Source organism: Trematomus bernacchii, unplaced genomic scaffold, assembly GCF_902827165.1.
Source record: "Trematomus bernacchii unplaced genomic scaffold, fTreBer1.1, whole genome shotgun sequence".
Classification (NCBI taxonomy): Eukaryota; Metazoa; Chordata; class Actinopteri; order Perciformes; family Nototheniidae; genus Trematomus; species Trematomus bernacchii.
Window position 1 is genome coordinate 1581210 of NW_022988050.1, and position 21824 is coordinate 1603033.

Consider the following 21824-nt stretch of genomic DNA (forward strand, 5'->3'; position numbering starts at 1 on the left):
GAGAAAACGAGATGAGTTCTTCCACTGATGAGTTGCAACAACATAGTGATCCCATTGAAAAACATTGTCCCCTTACTATTGAATATTAGCAAAAACTAATGACAATATTATCAGCCTGAGTTGTACTTTGTGCTACTGTAAGTGCTAATTAGCAAACGTTAGCAAGCTAGCTCACAAACATGCTAACGTGAACAGTATATTAGACGAACACCAGACTGTTTACATTGTACTTCTGAGCATGCTAGCATACTGACGTTAGCATAGTAGAACCTCACAGAGAAACCCACTTGTTTTATTTTAAAGCCCCACGTAATGCCAAAATAAAAAATGTAACTTGTTGATTTGGCCCTTTCACTATGAGAGAAGATTAAATTCATACCCAGTTACAATTAGGTTATTCATAACAGGTGACTTGTAGTTGTATTGAATTGATATATGAACATTTAGAAAATAAAAAAATACATCCATATACAGAAGAGCAGCTTCAAAAATAGCTTGACAAAAGCGCGACATTGTCCAGTCCTCTTAGTATTCAACAATTAGCCTGGACAAAACAATGTTAGCTTAACAGTGGTTTAGCCTAGAGGTACGTGTGAGTTCATGCACATGTGTTCAACAAATTGCAGGTCCAATTGCTCGGAAGGTCTAATGCCTCCTGGCTGAATGAGTGTCCGTGAGGTTTATCTCCCCCACCGTCCATTTTTGGTGGGAGCAGATTAGTCAGAAATCCAACAGCTGCTGTGGAATTGGTTGAAATAGTGCCACACAGCGCTGTAATACAGTTACATAAATGCAACCAGTCAGAGGTAGGGTTTAACTTGCATAAAGAGCAGGGCACTTGACCCAGAGAGACAGCAAATAAAAAAGGGTCCCCAGTGGGCCTTTGTGCCGTTTCCCAGCCTGTGTCCAGTGATGCAGAGCTTCTATTTTCTCCAACAAAATGATATATAATAGCATACATTACCTCTTTGTTCTGCTGGTTTTACTAGCATAATTTCTGACAAGTCAGTTGTTGGTGGCTGGATAATGTTTCACTACTGCAGACACACAACAAGCACACATGGGGGATGAGAAGGCATATTTTAACTCCCCTCACTTTTCATTTCAAGGTTCAAGGGTTCAAGGTTCTTTATTTAGTCATACGAAACATTTCAGGCTTACATAAGTAACTCTTCAAACAGCTTGAGATGAAACCAGAGGCTTGTGACTCGGCTGACAGCTTTGTAGTGAGGGAGACTTGAAGACATTGTAGTTGCTACTTTTGGGAGTTGGCGTGCTTCAGAGAGAGTCTCGTAATGCCTTTTTTTTTATCATGAAAACATTACGTTTCCATGTGGAGTTAGCATTTTGACAAAGCCTGAATGAAATCTCTTTGTTTCACACCGGAAGACTGGGCCTTTACTCAAACTATGCTTTTTCATTTCATGTTCATTTGCACAGAAAGCACATAAATTGAATGAATTCTACATCCAATCAGCCCCGAAAGACTCTAAATCCGAGCCTGAGCTGCCCTAGTTTGCGCAGCATTTGGGGGAGACAGACTGCCTTGTCTATTTTTGCTTGCCTCTAAAGCCCATTCAATATGTGGAGCGACAGCTATGGGAGATATGCTTACTTGGATCTGATTCACTGACTAGTAATCAGATTAATGTAGCTCTTCAGAGCTAAACTACACAACATTCACCCATTAATGCGGAGTTGGCACTGGCAAGCAGTTTCTGTGATAATGATGCACAAGCCTAGAAAAGAAGCCCTTCCTCTCTCCCCATGTCTCCATCCCTTTCTGCTTTTATTTGTTCTGCCTTTGAGGCTTAATAATGTAGCTGACCGTGTTTTTCTGTTTGTTCTCTTTCACTCAAGGTGCCTTGGCTGTGCGATGTAAAGTCAAGCGATGGCTGAGAATAAAACTAATGGGGACAGAAGAAGTGAGGATGAAGGAAGAGGAAGAGGCGGACTAACTCAATCTTCCTCAAACCCGATTTGTGGACAATCCCCAGGGACCAAGAGGCATCTTCCTCGAGGGATTGTGATCCAGCTCACCGGGACAGAGGGAGAATGGGACAGTCTGGACGACAGTGAGCTCATCTTCTCCCTCGACCACGAAGACGACTACCCCTCCATATCTCTATCCAAAGTAAGGCAGCTTTCTGTCGAGGATGACAGAAAGTTGCATTCCCAAGCTTTCCACGTTCCACTTTCCCCCTCTTCTCCTGGCTCTCTGGGAAACCTCTCCACCACCGGTTCCGGCTTCCTTTCCCCGACCGTTTCCTCTCCCAGCCATAGACCCCTCTTAAAGTCTCTCTCGACGGAGCTGGATATCAAAGAAGGTGCCACTCTCAGACCTAAACCCTTTCTCAGCCTCGTGAAGTCGATATCCACCGAGATCTCCCGCTCAGAGCCGGTGGTGTCGCAGTCAAAATCAGACTCCCGCTTGAACCTCCATCTGTGGAAGCAGCTCACCCAAAAACCAAAAACCCGAAGCAATGGCGACTCTCGCACCGCGCCGCCGTCTCCATGCGCCCACTCCCCAAGTGGAGAGGGGCGAGGGGGTTTCTTCAAAATGGAGTTAGAGGACACCAAGAGGAAACTCTCGGAGGCCGTGCACGAGCCTCTGAGCAGCATGTTCAGTAAGATCATGAGAGAAGATAGCACAAGTAGTCCCAAACACCAGACTAAAAGCCAGGGGGCTCAGCAGGTCAGCTCCAGAAGTTTAGGGCGTGAAGGTAGCACTGACACAAATCTCTCCGAATCTCCTGTGAGGAACACTAAGAGAACAGATGCTGACGTATTGCCGGTGTTTGACTGGCCTTCTGTTAAATCTCCTGGGAGAATCCACCATATTTCCTGCCCTTTGCATCACAACAGACAACATCAAAGGGATGAGGAACTGGAAATATGTACAGATGGAGACGTGATGCAAGTGTTAGCCGTGGAGTCTCATAGGCAGGCGAGGAGATCACCTACCGATGAACCACCCATGGTTAGGACTTCTTCTCTTTCTCAGCCCCATCCTCTTCCACGCATGACTTTGTTCGGCGTTGCATTGCTCTCCTATGGATACTTCATCCTGCCTCTCAGTCCGTACGTCTCTGGCCTGGCTCTGGGATTAGCTTTGGGCTTCTTGCTGGGACTGTTGCTCATTAGGATGGGTTCGCCCAGGTCACGCTGCTCGGATCCTTCGTACAGACCAACACAGACTCTGCTGGGAGAGGAGATCCTGACAGGTGGCAACGTCAGCTCTGAACCTGACACCCTGAAGGTAAATCTGAGGCATTGATGAGTGTTACATTTTTTATTCTCACCTTATACTCAGGCACCTAAGTCTCAATCTAAAACTGACACATTCCTCAGCATGTCTTTTATAGATAACAGACAATCATCATACATTGAATTTCTCATCTTTCTCCCACCTAGCCCTTGTCTCTTAAAAGAATAGTAGGCATTTCGGGAATGATTATTATTTCACTTTCTTGCCAAGGAGATTGATATCACTCTCATGTCTGTCGTTACAGTATGAAGCTACAACCAGTTAGCTTAGCTTACAAAGACTAGGAACGGGGTAAACAACAAACTTTATTCTGTTTTCACATCATGCAGTCAATTTTCTGTTCGGGAATATTTCCTGCATGGATTCATGAGTGAATGGCAGCAGAGATTGATATTAAGGGAAATCTGAGCTGCCAGTTTATTTCAAAACACAAGCACTTCAGGGTTAAGTCTATCTGACGGAAGACGCTTTCACATTGAGCAAGTGAACGAATCACAAGACGGCGCTAAATTGACATATTTGAATCCATGACTTGTTGAATGTTATTGACATTACATAAACTTTGGCACCAGACAAAAATATCTACTCTCCGGTAATGTTTCTGAAAATATGCATTCAGGTACTTCTTGCCTTCTTCTTTTGTTGAGTTTTACAGTGATTGGCCTCCGTAGGTGTTGCATTACTGCGATTACAGAACTACCTTTTCCCCCTTCAATCCAGCATTGCAATGGCATATGTGAAAAGGCACAAGATGGAAATGTTCCTACATGCAGTGTATGTGTTAATAGTGAAAATCACTACCAGTAATTCTATTAATTTACTTAGAACTATGTGTGAAAGATTCTTTTTTGAAAGTGAAGGGATTTAAATAGCTTGTTTACTTCAAATACACTTGCTAAATAACTTGTTTTATTTCCTACCAATTTGTTCAAAAGGAAAGTGTTAAGATGGCGTCACACTTCAACACCTTCGACAGACACAGAGTAAAGCTGGTGAAAGTGGCAGGCAACCAGAAAAGATGCCCAGAATGCAATTAAAACCTTTACTATAAAAACCGGCTGAGCTGCAGTGGTAATTGCTGTTCTCCCCCTGGCTGAGCTTGACCCTGAAGGGGACAGTTAACAACCAGACACTGTCAGATCCAGAGGCAATTAGTGTGGGATCCAGGCGAGAGGAAGCTGTAATTTGTCAGGGCGTGAGGCAGATTGGGGGTGAAGAGTCGTGGTGATGGTTGGAAATGGGAAGTTAAATGTCTCTGTGATGAGATATTTCCCTTGTTTGGTCATTAGCAGTTTGTTTAGTCTGACGGCTGTTGTTGGCATGTGAAAGTCCGAGCCCTAAGGTTTGTGAGGTGTCTGCTTATCAGGCGACAGACTCAGAACTGTCACGGTGTTTGATTGGCACAATTTGAGACAAGGGTAGAGGCTATTTATAAAGGAACTGTTTAGCTATAAACAATACATGGTTTATTAGTTAATTGGAGCATTAAAAGGAAGCTCCTGATGGGATGGTATGACAGAATTCACCTCACATGCAGCGATCCTATATACCGTATTTCAGACTGAAAAAGGTTTTATCTTGAAGCGTCATTTTAATGAACCATTTTAAAGCCCCCAACACACACTAACTATGCTTTTATGTCTGTAAAATGTATGGAGTTTTGTGTAAAGGATTGGAATTTCAGACATTCTTTTTGAAAAATTGATGTTTTGTGCTGAGGTTTAAACAAGAAGATTAAAACCAGACTCATATTTGTACCCTAAGTTTGTACGCTACTCATATTATTTAGCTTAAGGCAGGACAGGAGACAGTTAGCTTAGCTTTGTCTGAAGATCCAAAATACACTTACCAGCATTTCTTCAGCTCATTACCAACAAATCCTAATGTTTATTTGCACAAAAATAAAAATAGTCGTGTCTGCATGATTGCCAGAGTTTGTTAAAAGCAAGAGAAGACATATTGCCCGGAAGGCTGAAACAAAAACATATTTTTATCACAAATTCTCTCTAGCTCTATGGATGAATACTCCTCTAATGCCTCTCTTCTAATTTGTTTACTTTAAAAATAGCAATGTTGAAATCCCCAGGGATGATTTACCATATTTGAAAATGTGGACATAAAAAAAGATACGTTTACAGTCAGATTTGCTGTATACTTCATTTTTAGGCTGACTACAATCATCACAACATGGCTTCTTCAAGATTGGTTCAATTCCAAAGTGTTTGTTTATTACTCACTTGAAATCTCTGCATGGTGTTGATTATAATTAACACCTATTTCCTGCCTTTGTAGGGCTGGATGAACGAAATACCCGATTACGACGCAGAAACCTTCCATCCAGCTCTGACTCATTCTGTGTTTTCCTCCCTGGAGGGCTCCTCTCTCCGTCTGGACTCTCCGCGAAACAACATCAGCCGCAGGGCCGCGTACGATGAGAGGGTCCAGGAGGCCGCCTTCGTCAAGTCACGCTCCTTCCAGCTCGCAAAAAGCAAAGTATGATAATAATAATAACAATAAAGCATTATTTATATAGCACTTTTCATACAACTCATGCAGCTCAAAGTGCTTTACAAAATGACACATCACAAGTTAAAAACAAACAAGAAATTGCCCTCAGATTATTTGTTAAGAACTTTAAAAGGTACATGCAGCAAAATATAACATTCTATCAGGTTAATAGACACAAGGAGGTCAAATGTATGATAATACAAATAAAATAAATAATGGTTTCTCTCTGACAGATAAGACAACTGAGTCGATGCAACAATATAAAATCCCATAAAACAAAGTGAGCATATAGGTACAACAGAAATAAAAAGATTAAGACCTATAAAATAAATAAAACAATTTAAAGGTAGGTAAAGTGACAAAGTTACTGTGTTATAGGAACATTTGTTTTGTATCCGACGTTGGTTTTTCCCCAAATGAGATATAAAAAGTGCAGTGAAAACCTTGTATTGTTTGGTATTATGATGATGTTCTGTTATGTAGGTCAGGACTAAAGTAGAGTCAGTCTAACTTTATGTAACATTCACCCAATTAATGCATGCATAAGATTTTGACTAATTAATGCTTGGATGTTGGAGTGGTTTTAAGTGCTGGAAATAGCTTGTAAGGCCTGAGAGAAAATAAGTGAATAAGTAAAAAATAATGCATGTATCTGCCCCTGCGATTTGCATCCCCCTCCTAAATGTAATGGGTTCGTCTTTGGCCAATGCTTCACCCTCCAACCAAGTTTCACGAAAATCAGGCCAGTAGTTTCTCCGTAAACCTGCTGAAAGACCAACAAACTAAACTCTTTTGCAGAGGTCATAAGGTTAGGCAAGAAACAGTCAAATGTACTTCTGATTCGTTGATTAACTAGAGTGTATTAATAATTCAAAAATGGGATATCTGAGTGCATTGCCCGTTTAACAGATGTTGTGGTGGCTCAATTTCCGACTAAATTGAGTCGCCAAGACGCTAAACTTGGCTTTAGACTGTGACGCGTTTACAACAAGAAAGTCCATACTGAAGTTGAAAGGTTAAGGATGTTAAATAAACTAAATGAAACACACGATAACTAAGGTAAGCTCACCCTCCATCATCCCACCCCCAGCATGCAACAGGTGACTTAAATACCAAAAAAACACAACCATGCGACAATTGCCGGTAGTGCTCAACAAATACAAATGTAAACAAATATTAAACTCAGGCTCAAAAGCTTGTTGTCTCATACAGTATGTCTTTGCTTTGACACAACAAATCTCTGCCACTGATCCTCAAAGGTATTCCTGCTGCCATCTGTTCTGGCTCGGAAGAGGATGTGGAACCCAAAGTATCCCATCTGCATCCAACTGGCCGCCGGAGCGAACTCCCAGGAGGACGAGGGAGGAAAGTGGGAGGAGAGTCGGGAAGAGGGACCAGAACCTGGAAGTCCTCCACAAAGATCCATTCCCAGGACCCTTTACCTCTTCGGACGTACAGGAAGAGAGAAAGAAGAGTGGTTTCGTCACTTCCTGCTAGCGTCCACGGATCCAGAGAGGGAAAAGGAGAGAGAGCCCGGCAGATGTGAGTCCAGATCGGGTATGAGAAAATAATGCATTAGATAAGAGATGGCTTCCAGATAAGGCATCTATACAAATGCTTTATATGTGTGGATTATGGATTACATGCTCCAATTCTTTGCATTTTAAACCCAATCCCTTTTGAGGGAAGATAAATATCTGTGAGTTATTGTTGACATGACAGGGCAAAGGTATCAAGAACAACTTTTATTTTTTGATTTTTGTATTTTGATGAAAAATGACTAAAAGGGGAATATATCATTTAGTGATTTAAAAGAATAGTTTTAAATTCTGGGAACTATTATTGTGCAAAGCGTCAGATGAGATGATCTAATCTAATGTCTGTCATTTTTCTCGTTTTGAGTAGAAGCTGGATTAGTTTACATTAGCTTAGCATTAATACTGGAAATACGGGGAGGCAGCTAGCCTGGGTCGGAACATTTTGTATAATTTCCACAGCACACATTTTTCATCGGAAATATTGTTTTGATAAAATCTTAAACTGTCAAATTAAAAGCCTATGAAAGAAAAACGTTAAGACTGATGCGAAATGTAGCTTTGAATTCTTTAGTGAAAAAGGGAAACTGGAACGCCTCACTAGACTTGTCGTACCGATACAATTATATGTTCTTTGTGAATGATAACCAAAAGGTAATTACTTCTAAATGCTGCCAAAAGATATTGAAGTGACTGTTATTTTGTATATATTGATTGTTTTCAAAAAAATATATTTGTATTTTTGTATTCGGGATTGTGGGAAACGGTATTTCGATCTCTCTGTCTGTACACACAAACTGAAAGATTGACAATAAAGTTGACTTTTGACTTTGACTGTACTCTCCCAGGTGACCCAGTGTTGGCACACAGTGTTTCTGCCCAAGGTAACGTCCCGAGCAGCAGAGGCCCGAGCAGAATAGGCAGCAGTGATGAAGACGCCACCTTCATCCCTCCAGCACCCAGCCTCCCTGGCAGTCAGACCTCCAGCAGCACCAGGGGCCTTTCCCTGCTCGACTACCAGGGATACATGTCCCGTCTCCTGGCCACGGAGGAGCTCACCCCCCTCTCCAGTCCTGGAGCCAGCAGCAGTGCAGAACCGAGCCCCACCACCATCAAAGGGAATGTAAGCAGTCATGCTAGCAGATACGATTAAGTGAAGCAAATGGAGTGAAGCTGTGGGGACATTCCTGAGCTGGACAGTGGACATGTTATATTACATCTGCAGAGAGTAAAGTGACACAGAAAAATACAAATGACCAGTATACAAATGCATTTTCCTACTAAACCTGCACTTTTCTAAGCTCTCACTCAGGTGTCTTTTCTTGCAGTGTACCTGTGATTTAGCAGAGCATCCTGGGACGAGCCAGACTGCGTGGGCCAACGCTCTAATTGGTCGAATCTTCTGGGACTTCCTGCGAGAGAAGCACTGGGCCGACGTGGTTTCCTGCAAGATCCAGAAGAAGCTGAGCAAAATCAGAGTGAGAGCGGTTTTATTTAAAGCTAATGTGGCAATTACATTTAAGGGCATATAGGATCAGTATTTACGTTTTAACATTTCAATTACCCATGTTTGGACAGGTAAATAGGTAGTTAAATACCTCTTTAGATGAAAGAGATAGCCTGACTGATAATTCACTTTTCTAAAATGGTAAACAATAATAGCAATAGAAAACAAAAGAAAAAGGCATGCAAACATATTTTTTATAAAAAGACAAATAATGCAAATGCAAATTAAAAAGAGATATAAATACTTGTAAAAATATAACTAATGTATTAATGAAACGATAACTGATTTCTTGTTTTACTATTAGATAAAGTAGAGAACATTATCGATACCACACTTTATTCTAAATGTATAGGTTCAATTGTTACACTTATACCCCGAGTTAATAATATGATGAATTTTAATATTATGATATTATTCATCCTTTACAGCTGCCTTACTTTATGAATGAGTTGACTCTGACTGAGCTGGATATGGGCAGCTCTATGCCGCAAATCACCGCTACCTCCAGACCAGAAGTCAACCACAGAGGTGAGTGCAAACAGCATACAAATACTTAATATGCAAACACACAAATGCAGGAGATGAGTGAGGATGTGACCTGTTGCTCGTGTGATTACAGCTCAGCAGAGCATCAGATCAGACGCTCTTATCCTGTTGTAATCTCACGGAACAGGAGAGCCATTACGCCATGACCTTCAGCATTTAGAGCATATTGGCTTGTGGATGCATGCGTGTTTGTGTGTGTGTGTGTGTGTGTGTGTGTGTGTGTGTGTGTGTGTGTGTGTGTGTGTGTGTGTGTTCAAATCAGGCAAACTGGCAGTCAACATTCCCAATGATGAGTGGAAAGTGTGTCAGCATGCGATTGTGCGACCTCTTGATTTTTGTCTCTCCGCTCCAATTCACTGTTACACAATCACCCTCCAACAAATTATCCGCTCCCAAAGGGGATTTTAGATCCGTTGTAATTTGTTGTAAATTTAATTTCAGTGCCCGATAATCACTGTACAAGCCGTTTAATCTGCCCAGCTGTGTGTGTGTGTCCAGATCCAGCTGTGTGTGTGTGTTTTGCCTTGATTTTGGTGGTCTTGTGATGAACTCTTCTCACTGTTGCCCCTGCAGGTCTGTGGGTGGAACTGCAGCTGGTTTACACTGGCGCCCTGCAGATGACCCTGCAGACCAAGTTCAACCTGTCCAAGCTGGGGAAAGAGGGCGGTCATGATGCAGACTGTACGACAGAAACTCGTAGCCCATGGTCAGCATTATAAACACTACAAAAACACAGAAACATTCATTCTTGTTTTCACTACATTAGAGGACAATATATTGACTTGCATTCATTTTTCTGGGGACGTACCCTATACTTCTACCTGCCTTTGCCAAATGAAATTTTACTTAAACCTCAATTTACCTTTATATAAACCTAAGTCTTTACCATACATTTTATAATTTAGGTTGAGGAGAGTCCTCATAAGGTGAGTATGTAAACAGAGTAATGTCCCCACAACATTTGTTAAACAAGCCCAACCACATGATGGCTGTTCGAACTTTCCTCTTTTATATGCTTTTCTAAATACTTAAGAAACAGATTTGTAGCGTGAGATTACTGTGTGTTTCCTACTTATTGTAAATCTATTTTTATGGAAAAAATGTTGGCTCTTGGCTTCCATTGTGTCAATGTCACTTTTTAATGTAAAAAAAAAGGTTGATGCTTCAATGCATACCACAATTTTGTCCTCCAACCACCCGTTACTAACTTTTCTGTCTTCCCGTGCATCCTCCCAGCTGCAGGCCAATCTTCAGCGTGTTGGCGGACAGCGATGAGGAGTCCTCCAGCGCTGGGTCCTCTGATGAGGAAGAGCTGCTCCTATCAGAGCCTCAGGGCCCAGTGGGAGACAAGGGATCCACACCAGCTACTGATGGGTAACTGCTAACATATAAAGTAGTGATTTATGAAAGAAATACTGCCAATGTGTTATGATTGAGAGCAGAGCAAGATGGACCCAAATGCAGGACAAATACCTTTAATTCCAGGTTAACAGCAGACCAGTCAAAACTAAAATAAGAAAACTCTCCAACACACAGAAAACTGACCACTTCCACCAAAGACAAACAAGGATCTGACAACAACTGATAGAAAACCAGAACTTAAATGCACGCAAGACTAATCACAAGGACAAGACACAGCTGGGGAGGGAAGGAAAAACAGAAGGGCACCAGGTGAACCGAATCAAACAGGAGGGAAAACACAGAGACAGGAAGTAAAAACAGACATTTTGAAGACTTTTCAAAATTAAACAGGAAACTGGTGTGACAGATCGTGACAACATGTGTTTGTTTATATGTTTCCTCGGTACAGAAGGTTGTATACTACAATGATAAGTGCTAATATGACTTTAAAGATATGTTTACGTTAATTAAAAGAACATTTGACATGTACCATGAACTGCTATTTCTGTGTGTTATAATTATAAGACATTTTACATAAACAGCCAATTAAAAATGGAGCACTTTCAGATGGCAACACCTCTAAGTGTTACTTCTACCCTTCTGTGTTTTGAATGCTAATTTTTCTAAAGCAGAAAATAAACTGCGCTGACATCACACTCCAGATGGCTGCTTTCTATTACAGTTACATTTCAGACTCTCATTTCTCCTCATATTTTGACTTACACTAAATCTCCTCTTCTCTCCTCTCTTTTAATCCTATCTTCACAGGACAGGGGGCGGAAAGACTGGGAGGAAGATTTTGAGATTTGTGGACAAAATCGCTAAATCCAAGTATTTCCAGAAGGCGACGGAGAACGAGTTCATAAAGAAGAAGTTTGAGGAGATGTCCAACACGCCTCTGCTGCTCACTGTGGAGGTTCAGGAGCTGTCGGGCACTCTGGTCGTCAACATCCCACCGCCCCCTACAGACAGGATATGGTAAAAACTGAGGTTTTAAAGCATTATAGAGAGGCGAAGTCCCGCCCATCTACTTCAACCTGGTCTCACCAGAATGCGTGACTCCACCACGACTCCTTAACACCGCATTGCGTGGTGGAGTCACGAACTTTGCTACATTTACGTGTCTGCACCACGCAAACAACCCCAATGTAAAGTGAATGAGGCTCCTTTGTCGTGGTGCACACACGCATTTCTACAACGTCCAGCAGTGAGCTTTTATTCTATAAAACGTTTTTAAAATCTACTTTATAGCTTGTAGTAACTCACAGGAGGCTTCTTTTATTTTATTTGTATTCATAATAATTTTTATTTTTCGTCAGAATGTATTATGGTGCATTATTCACCAATGTTTGTTCTCAAAAAACAATGCATTGTGTGTAATACAACTGTGATTTTTATTAAATTAGTTCGTTTTTAAGGAAGGCCAGAGCTTCAGCTGTGTCAAAGAGATTGTTCCCTTTAGTTAACGTTATTTAAAAGATAATTATATTCCTATTTGATTAAGTCCCCTTTATTGTATTACGGACCCAAAGAGCTGAGCGTCCATTCCCATTGGATAACAGAGCATTTTACACCCGGAAGTAAGTATTCTCCTTACTGTCCATTGATTTTATTTACAGTGATATCTGCACTACTCATCAACTCAAAAACACCAGATTATCCTTGTTAATTACACAACATTGATTGGTTTAAATTGTGTACAATGCTTTTGTATTTTCCCCTTTCGATTCGGAGAAACAAATATTTGTTCGGAGTGTGTGGATGGCAGAAGGCACTACACTACCCAGAATCCTCAGCTAGGGGACTACACCATGTGCTTAGAACGTGTCCTACCCAAGCCCCCAGGAAGTGCGCCGGACTCTGATGAAAATATTCGTGCTGGCCAAACGGCGGTACTACACTTCCTTTTGGTTGCCAGGCCCGGAAACACTTTTTCCCATTGACTTACATGGGGAAAGAGTGGTCTGTAAATCGTTGGATAATTTTTTTTAAACTAAATAAACTACCCAGTATGAACACTTGTATAGCCCTTATTAAAAACATTCGTTCCTCAAGTTGTAAAAATGTGCTAATAACGTTATTCTGAGAGTTATTTCCCTCTGCATTATGAACGCGCATCTAACCCACGGGACCGCGCCGCCCGGCACGTTCATGTTACGTGTTCAGCACTAGTACATGCGTTTATCTTTACCCATGGATGTACAATAAGAACGGACCCATATCGCCTTACTGCCAGCCCACGGAGCTGTAATAATGGATATATTGCACATGTTTGCTGTAATTCATCATTTGTAAAATATTATACTGGCTGTATGATTAAATCTTGTACCGTAAATGTTGTATTAAATAAAGTTAATATTACCGATGTAGATTAACGTCACTGTAGCTTCTTATTGCACTAAGAAGCTTATTGCACTGTATATATATACATATATATATATACAGTGCAATAATTCTTTCATGCTAAATGAAGCTCTGTTGCTTGGATATCACTAGATCCTGTTACAGCGTAATATAAAAGTACATAACGATTGATGTGTAAATTAGCATAATTACTAGCTAACCGCTAGCTGCTAACTGCTGCCTCGTTAATATCAAATCTATCATAACAAACATTACCATGCTGTCATGAACGTGCGGTGCTGTTACGTGTACGCAAATTGACGTGCTTGATGTGAACGAGCATTTTGGGGGGCATGGTTAAAGTTGCGCATGCGCTATGAGCGCACATACGGGTACTTCTCAGGCATGCCGGGTAATCTGTGACGTTTCGCTCTCTCAAAAGTTGGGCCATTTTATCATCATGCGCGAATGAGCAACTCTCATAGGAATGAATGAGGCCCCGCCTCCCATGCTGTATCCAGTTCTTATTATACATCCATGGTCCTACCCCCCCCTTAGGTCACAGGCTCCTCCAACAGTGCAACACAATAAAACAGATAGGCTACACAGAACAAATAGTGCAAGTAAATACAAAAAGAAAAATAGTAAAAAGTGAAATAGTGCAATAAGAGTCTATATACAAGTGATTGGAATATGATATATTAGATAAATAATTTCTAAGTAGCAGCCAGATGAATGTTATGGATGTTGTTTCTAAGTTCAGGTGTTTAATAGTCTTATGGCCTGTGGGATGAAACTGTCCCTGAGTCTGGTGGTTTTAGTCCGGATGCTGCGGTACCGCCTGCCAGACGGCAGCAGACAGAACAGTTTGTGGGGTGATGGGGGTCTTTTATAATCCTGAGGGCTTTCTTTAAGGTTAACCTGGTATTTTTACTCCACTACATTTATTTGAGTTACTTTACAGATTTGGATTAATGATGTGAAATATAAACAACCCTTAAATCAGACTTTAGTTACACCTGAGTAAAATTCAGTGAATTCAGCCAACAATCAGGCGAGATATTTGGTAGTGGGTGCTTGAGAAGACTAAATATGTATCTGCAGATCCCTAAAGCATATTCATTACTCGTTATTCTCTACTAATAGTTAATTAAAAACTGTATATAATGGCTATTTTGCACATCCCTTTCAAGATTTCAAGATTTTCTAAGGTTTATTGACATATCATATACACAACTACGGTGTAGTTATGCAATGAATGAAACACTTGGGTCACAGGTTCATCAACAGTGCATCACAAGACATCTATCGATATCTGTGTACCTCCACCATTAAACATATTCTGCACATTTCTTATACTATCTACATACATCTTATAAGAGTATAATTAATATGTATAATATCAGTTAAAATAAGTGCTTCAACATAGTTAACATTGAAGGAAAGTTGATTGTCAAGTTCCAAAACAAACCATGCAATATATTAGACGTTAAGTACTTTGTCAGGCTTAATATCTGTAGATACCCCCAAAGCTTTTTTCTTATTTAAAAGAAGACCTTAACCTAAAGTATTCTTTAATGTTTAAATAAAGCCTTATAAGTTTGTCTGTTTTGCACATCCTCCTATCAGGCACTAAACTGTTTTATTGTAGAGATCACTTACAGTATCTTCTTGATATTTTCTATTCTATATTATTTATATCATTGACCTTCCACTTTCCCACTATATTAAGAGTATGTACTCTTAATATTTAAATGTTTTCATCAAATATAACACATTCAAAAGTGCTTTACAAAAATGAAAGACATTAAGAAAAAGGCATTTTAAAACAGTCAATAAAAAGCAACCCAATCTACCTGCATTGCATTACTCTAAACGTGTAATAACGTGCTTTAACCAGTAGGAGGTGCGGGTTAAAAAGCTGTCAAGTTTACAGTGTTAACAAAATAAAATATACTGCTGTTTCTGGTTTAGTTTACGACGGATATATTCTGTTATTGTTTTGATATTTGTAACACAAAAGCGATGTAAAAAACCCACAGCAACACAGAAAAGATGGTCTTAACATGACCCAGCGGTCTAGTAGTTAATAAAAAACAATAATATCAAAACAAATTATTACTACTAACTTTATTGTGAAATTAAAATAGAACGGTAAAAGAATAGTTTCCGGTCCATTCTGAGGCCCGATCTCTGTAGATAAATAAAGAACTACGACAGATGTGTAATGTTTAATGCAGCCAAACCATTCATTACAATGCATTCATGTGATGACTTTCAAAGAGTAAAGCAAGCACTGCTGAATAAAGTATGATTTGATCTTTGGGAGAGAAAGATTATCTTTCGATCCCGTTTGAATTGTGCCACGAATTACACATATGATATTTGTCAATCTTAAAAAATAATTTCCATGTCAAAAAAGTCACAGTTTGTCGTAAAACTGTTGAAATATAAGACTAATACGCAACTAGAAAGACTACAAATCCCAGAATCCCGGACCCGCATGCTGGCTCTTACGGAACCGACTAACTCCCCTTGTGTGTATGTACAGCTCTCAACATGCCCAGACTTGGAGTGATTTTCACCTCTTTTAATACTTTCCGCCTCATTCTGAAAGAAAGAAGTGAAATGTGCCAACGTGACGGCCGTCTTGGTGTGTGGTGCGAGACGGGAGATGTAGTTCATTGAGCGGTTTCACACAAAAAAAAGTGTTACTTCACAGTTTTACGACACATTTTTATTTTTTTTACTTGCAAAATCATCTTTTAAATTGACAAACATCATATGTGTAATTCGTGGCACAATTCAAACGGGATCAAAAGATAATCTTTCTCTCCCCATTGACTTCAATACATACCTTTTCCAAAATAAGGTCCCATGGAGGTCCCCCGGAAAGGGAGATTTCACACACGAAATGCAGCAGGTTTTTTTCTAATCAGAAGACGATTTATTGTTGATTGAGATGCAGCCGGGTAGCAATAACAACGCACTTGAACTTTATAGCGCGCACTGTGCACCGGATTGTATAACAATAACAGATGCAGAGTTAACAGAGATTAAACAGATTAAAACGGAATAGGCCTGCATGAATAATCATAGGTTTCTAACAGTGACAATTTACACATTTTACACAATTGCAAATTTTTGTGAATTCGGCTGTGCGATATGCTAGAAAAGCGATAAATGAACGTATTTATTTATTTTATTTAAGTGAACACAGAGCAACCATCCGAAAATATTAATAACGAGTAGTGATGTGTCGGTCGCGAACGAGCCGGCTCAAAGAGCCGGCTCTTTTAAGTGAACGACGGGAGCCGGCTCGCGCCCGCGAACAAGCCGTTTTTTTGTTTTTGTTATTTTTTGTTAAGTAATACAAGACAGAATGATATGATGATCTCCGCGCTACAGCTGCTCCGTGCATGCATGCAGTGGCATGTAATATCCAAGGATTAGAGACTGTTGGATGCTGCTGTTTTGAGCATTGCAATACATTTATTTGTATTATGTTTTTTTATGATTAGAGACGGTTGGATACTGCTGTACTGAGCATTGCAATATATTTATTTTCACTATGTTATTTATTTATGATTATCCTTGGGCTCAGCAAAGATTTGATGTCAGCTGTTGCTGTCTTTTTTTCTATAGTTAATACTGAAATAGAGCCCTGCTGTTTTGTCAGGGCCTTTTCTTTAAATATAATTTTAAAATGTCGATACAGTAGCCCCTTTTTTTTAAATGTCTATGCTTACGTTTTTATAGGTGTTGCTATCTGCTTTGTGTAGCGTGGTTCTACAAGCAAGTCTGTGCATTCATTGGGTGGTATCAGAGAGATAAAAGGGTCTGTAAATGCAATGAAAACAATTGGCCACATGCAGCAAATAATTGATATTATACATGTAATTTTTACTTTTGAATACTTCAGTACAAAGGATGTATTGAATAATTTAAGTGATATGTGTACACATATAAATCATTAGTCAAAACAGGGCTACATTTGATTGAATTATAAAAGGTATAATATGTGGTAAACTGAAGAGCCGTTTGGGAGCCGAAAGAGCCGGCTCTTCTTGGTGAGCCGAGCCAAATGATCCGGCTCACCTAGAAGAGCCGGAATTCCCATCACTAATAACGAGTAACTCTGAACTTCTCTCTCACTCTCTCTGACTCTCTTCGCGCGCACACAGCATAGGCTACAGAACACCGAAGGTGGTCTTGCGCTCAGGGGTGGTGGAAATAAGTCACAGTCTGTGCAGTCATTTGTTCCTTAGCAACAGCTTGTGAGAGCAGCGCATTAATTGGTGTTCGTTTTAATGCTGCCAGTTTGTGGACGGCCTCCGTGTGTTAATGGAACTTCTCATGCTCCCTACATTTTCCCCCTGCCTTTCGCAGTTGTTAAACCCTCCTTTGTAACAAAAAACGTTGGGCGCGAAAAATCACAGTTGAGGAGGTTGAATTGACCAGCAGTAATAGTAGTCTACTACTTATTAATGATATTTTCTATATATCAACCATTTAAAAAACAACCATGTTTTATAGACTGCTTACACTAAAATGCAGCGACGTGCAGTCAGTGGAGGCAGGGGAGGCAGAGCCTCACCTGTCATACTCCAATGTAACGGAAAAACAACTAAAGAAAAACGAAATAGTAATAATAATAAAATGTCTCCAATGATCTGTGTTGTAAGTGTGATTTATGTATGATTCTAATCGCTTTTTATAGTCAAAATCAGCAATTTTGCCGAGCTCCGCTACGGGAGCGATGACAAGTGAGGCAGGGACGTGCTCTGCCTCTCGTAAGCCCACAGTAACTTGCTGGAGCACGGGCACTAATTTAGCGCGGGCACTTATTTTGTGAGCGCGCTCAAGCCAGTTACTGTGGGGTAGGTGAGGCACAGATGAGATCTGCCTCACCTCAGAATGCGTCACCCCACAGAAACTGTCTGGAAAGCGGGCCCTAAGCGCATGCCTGTTACCATCTCACTGTAGGTCACCAATGTAATGTATGTAGATCCCTTTATTATATTTATCCTCGCCATCCATAGTCTCTAAATAACTTATTTCACGTATATATGATATTTAGGCTCCCTGGTCTCAACGGCAATGAAAATGCACCAGGGGAGGCAGCCATAACCTCTGCCGCACTGAAGGGGGCGCACGTGAGCCCACAGGTTCTTGTTGCTACTGTGACGGTAGACGTAACAACAAACTAGACTTTTGAAACTACAGGAAGATAAGGAGGACTTTTACAAAAAAGTAATAGAGATTGTTGTCCAGAAGGATAGCATGGACTTCATCTTCAAGTCAAGGTAAGACCACATTTGTAATGAAAATGGGATCTTACTAAGAAAGAACAATCCAATATTTAGATTTTGGGTATCCTTTTGTTGAACGGTCTGTTTAAAATGAATCGAAGCATCAGACTAAAAAAGCTTTTGAAAATAACCGAATATTTCGATTAAGGTCAAAATATAATATTTGTAAATCTGACTCAGTGAGTCAGTGCCTCACCAGCCATGAACCTCACCGCACGTCACTGTTAAAATGCTAACTCAAAATAAAACTTTTTTATTGATTTGTTTCGTGAACTTTTTGGCGTTGCATTTACAACTCTCCGCCAACAGATGGGGGTGCGCGTCCCTCCTACACAATCAACTGTGCAACTTTTATCCTGGCTTGACACCTTATAAAGCGCACAAATGTAGAATTATTTTGACTATATTTACGAACTGGCAGCACATAATGACACCACATGATCTATGCTTTTTGTTTCATACGATCCATCCATGTTACTTTTGTGGCAATAAGATGTAATAACCCCTTATTATAACAGAAACATTAAAAACACTTAACACTTAAACACTTAAAAACTGGGCAAATTTGAGTTGAGGACAACTGGAAAGTGTTAGGCATGTACTTTACTATGTCTTATTTTCCTTACATCAATTGTACTCCAATGTACCAATTACTGCTTGTGATGAACGCTCTACAACTGCTAGTTCAAGAACAAATCGGTTAATGTTCAGCAACACGTTTCCTTCGTGCCTGCTGGATGTGTGACTCACTTTTCACACCTCATCTCCTGCCAAAAGAACATTTATTTATTCCACTAAGTCTGTTTTAAGCGCTGCAACAGCATGACTCTTATCCTCCACTAAACACTCTGCGTTATATTGACGTGTGCATTACATGAAAGTAAATATTTTTTGATATCTGTGTGTCCTTCCTCATACTCCACTCTGTTGACCTACCTATTACAATTCTGCACAAAACTATCACTTTGAAACGGCACAGCTCTTTCACTTTTGGATTCAGATTTACTCTTAATATTGCTTAATAGTCATTTGTCATGTACTTATTGTATTTCCTTATTCATTGTTTACTATATTTATTTTTCATATGCTTTTCTCCTACTGTCTTTATTTATGCACCTTTATCCAACAAAGCAAATTCCATGTGAAACCTACTATGTTATAAACCAATATCTGATTCTAATGAGACTGAAATGTTGCTAAAAAACATAAATTATTTTATCAACACTGTTATTTTTTCCTCTGTAGGTACAGCTTCTGCGTTCCCCCCAAACTGGACCTGCGCGTCCGTCCCAAACTCGGGGAGAGGGAGGTGACTTTCTGTCATGTGACCGAGTGGATTGAAAAGAAACTGCAGGATGAGTTCCAGGTAACAAAATGCTACAGTACATATTAAAGGTCACCTATTATGCAAAATCCACTTTTTCATGTCTTCTATACATAAAGAGATTCTGAAAGTTTCAGGAAAAAAGATTCTCTCACTTTTTGTCCTGATCCATTTCTATAAAAACCTGTCTGAAAATGAGCTGATCAGATTTTGGCCACTTTATGATGTCATAACGTTTTTTTGGCTTGTGTAACCATTAGCCAATCACCAACCAAGGTAACCCCCCCCCCCCCACCTATAATATATTGATGAAAAACTGTATAATAGGGGACCTTTAATGCTTTAACTTTCTCAGCTTTGTCTCACAACTATGTATTTTTATTCCTCCAGAAAGTGTTTGTGATGCCAAATATGGACGACATATACATACCCCTGATGCATTCTGGGACGGTCAGCCCTCGAGCCTCTCAGTCCCAGCGCTCCCACTGCTCCTCCACAGAGTCCATCGAGAGGATCCCCCCCGAGATCTCAGAGTCTGACTAGTGCCTCGTGTTGATGATCACATATAAGGAGCATTGTGGGTAATATTCAGAGTTTAAAGATTAAAACCTGCTGTTGGTAAAAAATATGGTCACATTTGCTGAGACTGTCACTTAATTAAAAAGTCATGTTCCTTTAAAGTCATTCATTTGCCAGAAGAAAGTTGGACAAGTGTTAAATATACAAGAAGAAGACAGATAGTCAGATAATATTACCAATATTTTACTTCATACATTTATGACCCTAATTTTCAAACTTTTAAATGTATTTCTTGAATATTACCCCCCTTGCGGTCTTTACCCTGCAAATTGGATCCCTATATTATAAGTGGAAACAGGGGAGAAGCAGAGAAAAGGAGAACATAAAGTAACATTTGGCTCTAAAGGTTTTATAAGCTCTCAAATCGATTTATGCTTTGAGTTTTTTTAAGGTCGGATGTTTAGCGCTGCAGGTGTTTGGGTGGCTAATGGAGAATCTGGGGTTTGTTTGTTCAGATTCCTGTGCAAACAAAGAACTACAAGTGATACCTTTTACAAACGTTTACATGTAAATGATCCCTATGAGATTATGTAAATATCTGTACTTTTTTGCTGCTTTGATGTTTACAGCTTAATGTAATTTTGGATATAAATGATGGACTTTATTAAATAAAACCTAAGTAAAACATTTGCCATTTTGTATCTCCTCCATGACACAGCTAATGAGAAATGTTTATGAGACAAGAAACACATGACATTTCCTCATTAGATGATTATGGTAAGAAACGCTCATGAAATAAATAAAAATAAATAAATCAATGATGCAGAAGTAAAGCTGGAAAGCAATGATCCCAACTAGGGATGGGTATCGAGAACCGGTACTAAGTCAGTACCGGTACCTGATTGGACAGTATTGGTATTGGTTAAGCCGCTGGACAAACGGTGCTGCTATTCTTAGTTGAAACAATTCTGGTTGGTTGGGAACCCTCATCCCGTGTGACGTATCCGGCTTGATTACCACTCTGATTGGCCACTGTGAATGCCACTCGTCATCTCTCCTAACAGCGCTTATTGACTCCCGGGGGCAGACCATAGCAGGGGCAGACGCAACGTCTAGCTAGAAACAGCGTCTCAAGGCTTCTTAACATTTAACAACCTATTAATGATGCATACCCATTTAACGAGAAGAAACTCAGCTAACAGACGATATTAACAATTCTACCTACACGGAACAGAAGTCCAACACCAAGAGTCTAAATCCACACTTAGCAAAACGGGCTAACGGGGCTAACGGCTACTTTAGCACATAACTGGCAAAAGCGATATTTTCTACGTCATTTTTAAACGGTTTAAGTTGCCGTTTACACGAGGACAAAACGGCTTGTATCTGCATAGTTTCTCTTACGTATAGCCCTATTATTTACACGAGGCCGTAACAAACGGACCCCACAAACGATAACGGGTCCCAAGGTGGATAGATTTGCAAACGAAACTCTCTGGGGGGTCAAACGAGTCAGTGTAATCGCCTCTATACGAATATTTCCTGAAAAAATAACGATAGC

General features: G+C 40.1%; 1 protein-coding gene across 1 annotated transcript; it reads left to right on the plus strand.

Moving 5' to 3' along the window:
* Positions 1-1891: 1891 nt before the first annotated feature.
* On the plus strand, positions 1892-20390 carry tex2l (testis expressed 2, like). The gene is made up of 11 exons (XM_034119951.1): positions 1892-3259; positions 5561-5761; positions 7036-7333; positions 8160-8434; positions 8640-8789; positions 9247-9346; positions 9938-10070; positions 10601-10738; positions 11534-11743; positions 19666-19786; positions 20135-20390. Exons 1-11 carry the CDS (start codon positions 1892-1894, stop codon positions 20285-20287), a joined length of 3147 nt encoding a protein of 1048 aa, XP_033975842.1. The 3' UTR covers positions 20288-20390.
* Positions 20391-21824: the final 1434 nt, after the last annotated feature.